Genomic DNA, 9,950 nt, shown 5'->3' with positions numbered 1-9,950 from the left:
ATTGAAAGCAATCACCACCTCTCGAATGTAGCTCCAGTAAACCCAGAGGTTCTCCTTTGGACTAGTTCTTAATGATACTTGAGGAGCACACTTCCCCCCTCAGTCTTAGGTGTGCTAAACCTCATTCGATGACCACATCACATGTAAAAGGCACAGATGTGATCTTGAGGTCTTTGCACCAGACAACCCTGCAGCAGCATCCCCAGTTCGCCATATATACAAAGGTTAGTTAGATTAGATAGGGTCCCCTCCCCCAAGAGTCCTTTAGACGTCAAAGAGCTGGTCAAGTGTTCCACAACCAGTATTTTCCTCCCCAACAGTTTGACTATCAGATGGATTCTCCAGTACCAATCAAGTTTGTGTTGTAAATGTGTCTCCAGCAGTCTCGAGAAGCGTGTTGAATGAGGAACTCGTATTTTCAGACACATTTTTTCCCCCACTTTCCTTGCTTTGCTTTCCTTTTGCACCTTATTTCTTACTGTCTCTGACAGGCCTAGCTGGGCAGTACATCTCAGATTGGTGTGAAATCGCCGCCTAACAGGCGGGAAATTGGCTCTGTTATTTTTGGAGCAGAGTCATGGGGGACCGTCGGACCATCATCCTCTCTCTAATGAGCAGGTGATGGAGGCGTAGCTTCAGAGGAGGGAGGGAGGGATGGATGAGTGGTGCCTCAAACACTGCACACATGGCAGCTGTACAGATGAGAGTGGGGAGGGAGCACATCCCTGCAGGAGGTAGCTGCGTAAAAGCAGAGGAAGAAATGTTGAAACGGTGTGATGAGATTTATTGATGCTACAATGAATATCTCCACAGATTAGCCGAATGTTGATAACATCTGTGGACACAGCTGGACTTGTTCTGCACACGGTTTGTTTTCAAGTTGATAAATTCAAAGTGTAGGAGATTGTATTGTTTGATTTTTGCCTGAAAACACACATTTTGTATCACGTTTCTCCCTTCAGCACACATATTTAACACTCCAACACTGCAGTATCACTTGATTTTATTACAGTAATAGAGCACAGTATGTGTAGTCCTAGAATTTCTGTCAAAGAAATGTTAAAATCTGTCGTGAACATCAACAGCATTGATTGATAAGAGTCATATTGTGGGTACTCTCCCCTTACATCTCTTCAAAACACGACTCCAAGTGATGAGGACCCATACCGGCCGTCTTTGCTCTGTGCGAAAATGCTTCAGAAAGTTCAACATGAAACACGTCTTCTGAGTTTCAGGTCAGATCTTTCCACAGCTGTGGTGGTAACACAGAAAAAACCAGATAAGATTTGCATGTGTGTCCTATTTGAGTAATAACTGGGCTAAAAAGAAAAAAGAAGACCATTTACAGCCAGTGTTGCTAACTTATACTGACGGCCAGTATGTTACATACAAATGATGATGACTCATGCAGTGAGGTCTCCTCGTAGCTCCTCCCCCTGCCCAGGTGCAGCATATAAGGCCTCACCTGGCCCAGTTTCTCCCTCTCTCTTGCTGGTCCTTGAGGATGGCTGCCCTGTTGGTTTGTTGAGTTTGGGTTTCTTTTGTTTTGTTTTGGCCTTATTTGAACCATTTTGATCTCTTGAGTGCTTGTTTTACCTTGGCCAGCTTTTCCTGCCTTGTTTAATTGTGTGTGGGTTATGAGATATTGTTTTTCTATCAAATGGGTTGTTGGTTTTGTTTGTTCTGTTGGATTTTGTTTGTGTTTCAGGAAGGTTCTTTGGTTGCAGTGTGGATCGGGTTGTAGTCAGTCATTTTAGCCCATTTATGTGAATAAAATGATCCTTCTTATACTTCATGTCTGCATTTTCTTCTTTCCCAGCAGTTCTCATCCCACATTTGTCTCGGTTTAGTTTTGATTACTGGTAGTATTATTTCAATAAACTTATTTTCCCATTTAACATTCTGTCTTTTGTCTTTTTTTTTTTTGCATTTGCCTTTTTAGGTTTTTATATCCTGGGGTGTAAGTCCCCAGGTGGCGTAGTTGTCCTTTTAAATTACCCCCAAAAACACCATAAACACCACTCTTTCTCACTGAAGCATAATGAACAGGTGGCAAAATCCTCCCTCAAGGTTCTGTGTAAAAAGTTGAGTAAATCAACGAAAGAGCCGAGTAAATCTTGAGGGAATCATCCAAAGTTAAGCGTTTTTTTTTAACTAAAATATCTCAGTATTGTTATCTCACTGCTGCAGATCTACATAAAGACATTGTAGAGAACTCAAACTGCTCATCCCTCTTATTTTCAACGTAATTTTCAACCGATTACTACAACAAACACATTTTTTATGCTCATATAAGCATCTGAATGTCATTTACAGACACTTCTAACAGGAGTAGGATTCATTTTTCTGGGCTAATACAAAGAAATATGCTCTTATTTTCTCATATTATGAGGTTCTTGGTAAAATGAGGCCTGATTCTTCTGCTATAAACCTCACAATAATACAGTGCTGGACTTGGCCAGTGAACACAATGTGTTCATGCTCAGATTATGGAAGTAGGGGGGTTGGGTTGGTTGAGGCCAAGCAGCCAAGTGTCAGGAGCAATCTCATCTTTGGAGAGCAGAACATCGCCTTTAACAGAGGTCTTTATTCACACTGCAGAAGTAAACTCACTGGTCATTTCTGATTAAGACTGCTGCATTATTTGCCACTCAGAACACACGATGAGGATGCTTCATTTTCCCTCAATAAGCTGTTTTAATTGTGGGAAAACTTGGTAAATCAGAAAGGATCCACATGGAAAACCTCTGTTTGCACAGTCATTGGTTTCATTTCCACTGGAAGGCATCTCACACAGTATTCATCACAGTCCATAAATTCAGACAACACAAACAGCACACATCCCAGGCAGCGCTCACACGTCTCTGACAGGCGGCGGCCTCCACAGCAGCAGCTAAACACTGCCCCCTACTGTCAGAAAACCAGCAGTCATTCACAGGAAATACAGCTTTTTGTAGTCTTCACTCATTTTCAGCTTCATACTTTTATAAATAGCAGTTTCAGGTGGGACTTATGAGTTCATAACACGTAGGACTGGTGTGATACAGCACCAGAGAACAATATCTGAACCCTTCAGGAAGCCTGTTGTCTGTGTGACGGGTTAAAACAAACACATCCCCTTTGCTTTGGCCACGTGATTTAAATTGGATGCGCATTACTCTCGTATTTGTAGGCGTCTCTTTCAGTTTTGCTCATCCTCATGGCGTGCCAGTGCAGAGGGTAGGGTGGTCCCACAGGGGCCGTGGAAGTGGAACCTGAAACAAAGAGGACCGTTATTAACTGCGATGTATATCAATGAAAATGATGCCAGTGTGTGATTATGTGACGGCAAATTAAACGTGCTTGAAGCGCATGGTGGCCGGAGTGTCTTCCATGTTGAACTCAGCCACTGCGACGCCTCTGGCTGCCACCTGGGGAGCAAACATGGCGGCCGGATACACAACTGAAGAGGTACCAACCTGCCGAGAGAGATTTTAATGACCTGTGATTAAAGGTAAAAGTGCAGCCACCAGGTGCATAATCATGGACACATAAAGAAGCCATCTTTAAAGGAAGAATACATGTTTTTAGATCAATTTAGGTCTGATATGATAACACAAAAAAGGGGGAAAAACTACAAAAAGTTAGCATAAAACCAAACCATTTAGTTTCTATAATACTCTCCATAAAGGGTGGCTGAAGTGGTTTATTGGGACAATTCTTAATAATGAATAAATATTCAGATTTTAACACATCAGATCACAGTTGGCTCATGAAGCACTTTACTTTTCATTGTAAGGCTGGATGCTATCAACCAACATTCATATGCTGGTATTTCCAGGTTGAATGGCAATACATGTATATGTTATACACAATAAATTGTCCCTACAACACCGTAGGTGGTGTTTTACGCCTCGACACACGTACCACTAGGCAGAGGTCGCAGCTGTCCAACACTTGCTCTGCACGAGTGAGGATGTCGGCATCCAGAGTCTCTCCAAACCAAACCACAGCTGGTCTCAGGAGGCCGTGACAGCCCGTCTGCTCACACCTGAAACACGAAAACTTTTCATTTAAAAGAAAAAAGAAAAACCACAAACTGGGTGTAAAAGTATGGGCTTGAATTTGTCTCAAAAATAACTGCATATAGGGTGATCTACAAATAAGCCTTGAGTTGCACGTGTTTTGCTATCCACAAATAAAAATTTCCTATTTGTAATTATTTGAGTGTTGGTTTCAACAAATATGTGTATTTGTAACTATATTTAAAATACATAGATACTGTTTGTGAATCGTGACTCAGCATTTGTGGATCACCAATCATACGTTTGTATTTCCGCAAATCCGCACAGATCCACAAACAAAAAGCTCGTGATTCACAAAGCTCCATCCAGTAGATGGCGCTGTTGTTCACTGATGTATTTTTGGCACGAAGAAAGAAGATCGCTGATTAGCAGTAACCATAGTAACGACATGGACGCGTCTGATGGATGTGATAACCGTAGACATGTTTACAATCAGCCTGACGTTAGCAACGGACTCGCGCAATTAGCAAACATGTAGGCCATGATAATCTTGACAGCTAGCGTGACCAGACGTCCCCGATTTTGGTGACCTGTCCCCCGGTTAAAGCTGTCCCCAATTTTGATATTGAATCGGGGAGAAGAAAAGTTGCTGTAGACTCAACCTCCAGTTATTCCGGTAGCCAGTTAAACTAAGGCGCTAATGTTGCTAACAGAAAGCATGCCTGGTGTGTGCTATGGGCCGCTAAGATTAAGCTTTACACCACAGGTGTCAAACTGTCCGTGAAAGGGCCGACGTGACAGCAGGTTTCATTCAATCAACTGAACTGTCTGCACTGAAGGTCTTAACCAGTTCAGTTGATTGAATGAAACAAGTCAGCTGTGCTGCCGCTAGGGTTGGAACAAAAACCTGCTAACGTTAGGCCAACTGACTGAAAACAACACAAAGGTGGCTGAAATAAAACTAAAACTTTAAAACTACAGACTGGCAACAAACACCATCCATAAATGTTATCACATCCAACTGACGCGTCCATGTCGTTACTATGGTTACTGCTAATCAGCGATCTTCTTTCTTCGTCGTTCTTAAGCCGAGCCATAGATACATCAGTGAACAACAGCGCCATCTACTGGATGGTGCGTTTGAATCACAAGCTTTTTGTTTGTGGATCTGCGTGGATTTGTCTCAAAAATACAAACGTGTGATTGGTGATCCACAAATGCTGAGTCACGATTCACAAACAGAATTTATATATTAGAAATATATTTACAAACACACATATATTTGCAGAAACCAACACACAAGATACAAATAGGAAATTTGTATTTGTGTTTAGCGAAACACGTGTGTAACTCAAGGCATATTTGTTGATCACCCTCTGTGCATTTGCAGTTATTTTTAAGACAAATTCAAGCCCATATAAAAGGGAGCAGAGCGTGTCGTACCGGGGCAGCTGCTCAACAGGGATCTGGGCATCTTGAGAATCTGGGTCTGGAGCTCTGAGGAGACAGTTGGGCGTCACTAAAAACACAGATTCAATACACCCAAATACACTCAATATCTTTCAGATTTGTTGGAAAGTAGAGCTAAAAAAAAATCAAGCTTTTTTGTCTTTATTTCCAGGCAGCTCACTTATATTCTGTTTTTTTATGCGATTTACATATTAGGATATAACATTACAGCTAACGTCAAAGCTAACAATAAGCTAAATCGAAAGAAAGCCAGGGCTAGACAAGAAAACTTTGGTGAAAGTTGAAATGGACACAGCGCCCCCTATTGTACTGGGGTATGACATGATTCAATTCATTCGCCGACATATATCCAAGGATAATTACCCTCAGATAAGGAGCAGAACCCAACTATAGCTATAATCTAGTTAATCTCATCATGTTGACCCACTGAGAGAGGTGGTGTATATGGCAAAGAGAAGAGGTCCCAGTACTGAACCTTGGGGGACCCCCCTATGGCAAGGTGGTGCGCTGTAGAAGTGTGAGCAAGCCAGGATACTTTGAATGACCGTCCACTGATATTGAGTTCTGATCGGCTGTTTACATGTTTCAACGACGCTTAAATTGTGACATCAAAATAAATTTGAATAATCTGTCAACAGTTAATCGAAATTTAACGAAAATTTTACATTTTGAAAAAAGTCTTCAATAAATGATGAAAGAGGGCTCATCTGGAAGTGGTTTGTGATATTTTAATGAAACGCGGTACAATGCTTTCGACTTCTGAGCGACTTGAAAGCTGCGGATGTACAAAAAATGACCCAAAATGACAGCAACATCATCTCAGACACATTTTTAACATGACACAGTCAGTGCTGTTACAAACTGTGGTTGCAGGGTGTTGTTCTGTAGCTGTAACAAAGGAACATTTGTCAGCACACACAAACATCCATTTTAAATGTCAGGTAAGTGACAAAGTGGCTTTCAGAGTGACATTTGATTCGAGTCTGATTTTTCCTTTTCACTGTGTCCTCCATTGTTATTTAGCTCCCTGACATTTGACTGACTGAAACAGCCTGTTTTCTCTGGCATTTTGAGCTCAAATGACTGCGATCGATATCTCTTAAAACACATTGTTTGCACAGTTGAGGAAAACAGTTGAATTTACCCAACAACACCAGATGACGCTCTTACCCTTTGCCCTCCAGAGCGGCACAAATGGGGCTCTTGTAATTGGCCGCCTCGTGACCACAGCTCATGCAGCGCGTTTTAAATAAGCTGCCTGAATTTACAAAAAAAGACACAAAGTGATTGTTATAAGCGAGTTTCAGCTTTTCCAAATGTGAAGATTTATAGAAGGAAACATCAGCGGACAAGTCATGAAGAAAAATACGCACGTGCGGTCCCATTAAGGGATGCAGGTGGTATAGATTAAAGGTGGAATGTCAGAATTCAAACATGACCCTATCAAATGCAATGCTTTGTCTGACTGAAACCCAGAGGTCAGAAACGGTTTGCTCACCGTGGATTTCCAGGATGTTTTTGGATCCGGCACGGCGGTGGAGTTCGTCGATGTTCTGGGTGATGACGGTGACTTCACGCCCTTGTTTGATCAGACGTTCCTCACACCCAGCGATGGCCAGGTGGGCCGGGTTGGGATCTTTGGTGAGCATGACCTCACGTCGGTAGTGGTAAAACTCCCAAACACGGGACGGATTTCGGGCGAAGGCCTCTGGGGTGGCCAGTTCCTGAGTGTCGGAGAAGCGAAAAACATTATCTATTACTTCCTTTCTTCTTCTCTTACAGTTGTTTATGATGTCCAATCCTTCTGCACTTCACCACCAGAAACTGCTCACCTGTGCTTGCCATTTTCTCCAGTAGCCTCCTGCTCCTCTGAAGGTGGGGACTCCACTCTCGGCGCTCACCCCTGCTCCAGTGATGATGGCAATATTGTTGGCCTTGGAGAAGATGTCCCTGAATGCTGCCAGGTCTGAACATAAACACACCAAGACGCTCAGACAGGACAACAGGGTGATTTTATAACAGTAAAAATAAACTGTGGCTACCTGAACTGGGTCTGGCCATGTCTTGGCTTCTTATGGGCTTTCTCAGGTGGGCATTGAGGTGAGTGTTTATGACGGCCCTACAGGTGAACTGGCGGATAATCATCAGGTTTTGACAACTGAGGAAAATAAAGAGCAGCAATGAAACCTGAAACGTGTCACTTCTGGCAGCGTTATTAGTCTAAATGAACAATAAAGTGTGTTTTTCTTTTCATTTAAGCATGGTAAATTATTTCATCAAAGCAGAGATGCCTTTAAAAAACAGGTATAATCAAAGTCAGGTCCAGAACCGATCAATTTTTGTAATCAATAATGGAACCACTGTGTTGAAATAACCATCCAATTTAATGTGAGCTCCCTTGGATTACAGATTTAAATATTAAAAGTACTGCACAAGTTTCATAAAAATTATTTTCTCCCTGAACAGGTTGCATTTTGCTTATTCATGATTTACAGTTGGTCAACAAATTTACCCTCAAATTTTAAATTGTGTATTGTATGTTTTTCATAGCATGTTTGAAGCTGTTTTGCACAAAGGCCACATGGACGTACTTCTCCTGTATATTCTATGTGAATAAAAGACTATATAAAATACTCCAATATCCTAAAAATCATCAGTGAATCGTAGTTTGTTCTATACTGTCCTATCAAAGACACTATATGAAGCTATCTGCAAATGTTTTCGTCTGTATAAAAATATATATTTTCCTCATTTTACAGAAAATACGCCAGTAAAAAGTCTCCTGAAGTCAGTTTGTTCATTAAAGCAGCTCCAGCTCCACTCTTTAAACTGAGAATATTATCAACCAATATACAGATATGAGACTTTTTTAATCCTTAAAAATCTATCTGTTCAGTTTAGGTTGGACCCTTCAACAAAAATAGAAGAAGAAGAAGAAGAAGAAGAAGCTCACTTCTATACACACTGGAAGATAGGCAGCATTGGGAATACTCAGATTAAATAACACCGTGACCATGAAGCCATACATTTCTACAGGTGTAGTTTGTTGTTTCATTTGTTTTTTTTTTTTAAATATAAAAGATATAATAAAAATGTGATCTACTATATCTTTATAACGCCACAATCATTTCAATGTGTTTCCAATGTAACCTGAGCTGCTTTTAGCTATTTATTTCTGTAAATTGACATAGTTATCCAGTTTACATGTGATATTTTAGCCCCCCGCTGTGTATTTCAGCTTCAGTGACCAGTTAAGACACGTGTGGGTGCTTCTCTGAGGTGATCTTCGTGCACAGGACGGTCACTGCGGCTTCATGCGTGAACCTCTTGAGGTCATCCAAGCAAACACAACCACAAAGCTAACCTGCTACTTTGCTAAAAGTAAAGGGGTTAGCCGAAATGCATTACTCATGATGAGGCGATGGTTTTGTGTTAACATACTAATTAAAAGCCTCCTCCAGGAGCAGTTGACAGAGTTTGTCATTAACTTAAAAATACAACTAAGCTAACAAATGCTACCTAGCTAAGCTAACAGTCTGGAAGTTAGCAAGCTAGCGCTTGTAACCCTGGAAACGGCTAAAGGCGACTAGCATCACATTAGCGTGTTAAAGCAACGTGTCCCGTGAATCCACCCTTCCAGGGTCGAGTGGGGTTCTTCAGATCTGAGGTTAACTATCGCTGACTACCTGTCAGACCACAGTCTGGATCATCAGCTGGTGCGAGCAGGAACTTCTCGGTGGATTGGGTCAGCTGGGAGGACATGGGCCTATCAAAGAGGACAGCGAGGTAAATAACAACCCCCTTAAATCACATGACCGGCACGGCTACAACTGCCTCTTCACTTTCCAGTTGGAGTGCTCAGATTTCTCCCCAGAACATGAAATATTGTTCCTATTTTTTCTGAAATGTTCTTAGTTGTGATTGTGGGGGGGCACTGTGTTTCCCGTTTTAATTCTGTGGCTGTTTTGGGTCACAGATGATGGAAATTATTCTAACATAATAGTGAATGCAATGAAATAAAAGTACATTAAATGTTATAATACTTGCAGTCAGACTAATCCTTAGTATACCTAAAGTGTGGTAATGATCAGTTAACCTGAAGTATGTTATAGTTATGATTTAAAATTAATTTATGTGCAAAAGTGGAACAACTTAAAGTATACTTACACTCAATCAGTCTGCTTTTGTACTAATTTAAATGCTTGATTAGTAAAAAGATGTTTACTTACTGTTTCGTAAGTATAAAAAAATACCACTGATGTTAAAGCGATTTGCCATTAATATGTTCTTATTCCATTAATAATATGCTCAAACGTACTTTACTTCCTACTAATTAGTACTTAATAGGAAGTTACAATATAGTTTGTGTTTAAATGCAAGTGTAAAAAAAGTGCAATCAAATAAAAAATACACTAAAAGTTTAGGATGTTAAAATTTAACTTTAACTTAAAGTATATTTAACATATTCCAATAAAA

The 9,950-nt window shown here is 40.9% G+C and overlaps 1 protein-coding gene across 1 annotated transcript; it reads right to left on the bottom strand.

The window, feature by feature from the left end:
- Nucleotides 1–2,362: 2,362 nt before the first annotated feature.
- Nucleotides 2,363–9,256, bottom strand: sirt5 (sirtuin 5). Its single transcript, XM_072388934.1, has 9 exons — nt 9,161–9,256; nt 7,517–7,632; nt 7,307–7,440; nt 6,973–7,198; nt 6,645–6,732; nt 5,448–5,501; nt 3,907–4,030; nt 3,343–3,458; nt 2,363–3,254 (listed from the first exon to the last, which is right to left on the bottom strand). Exons 2-9 carry the CDS (start codon nt 7,617–7,619, stop codon nt 3,182–3,184), a joined length of 918 nt encoding a protein of 305 aa, XP_072245035.1. The 5' UTR covers nt 7,620–7,632; nt 9,161–9,256; the 3' UTR covers nt 2,363–3,181.
- Between the last annotated feature and the right edge of the window lie 694 nt (nt 9,257–9,950).

The sequence above is a fragment of the Leuresthes tenuis genome, unplaced genomic scaffold (genome assembly GCF_036924035.1).
Source record: "Leuresthes tenuis unplaced genomic scaffold, fLeuTen1.0.hap1 SCAF_7, whole genome shotgun sequence".
Classification (NCBI taxonomy): domain Eukaryota; kingdom Metazoa; phylum Chordata; class Actinopteri; order Atheriniformes; family Atherinopsidae; genus Leuresthes; species Leuresthes tenuis.
The sequence above is the reverse complement of the archived record's forward strand: the minus strand, read 5'-3'. Positions and strand labels throughout refer to the sequence as shown.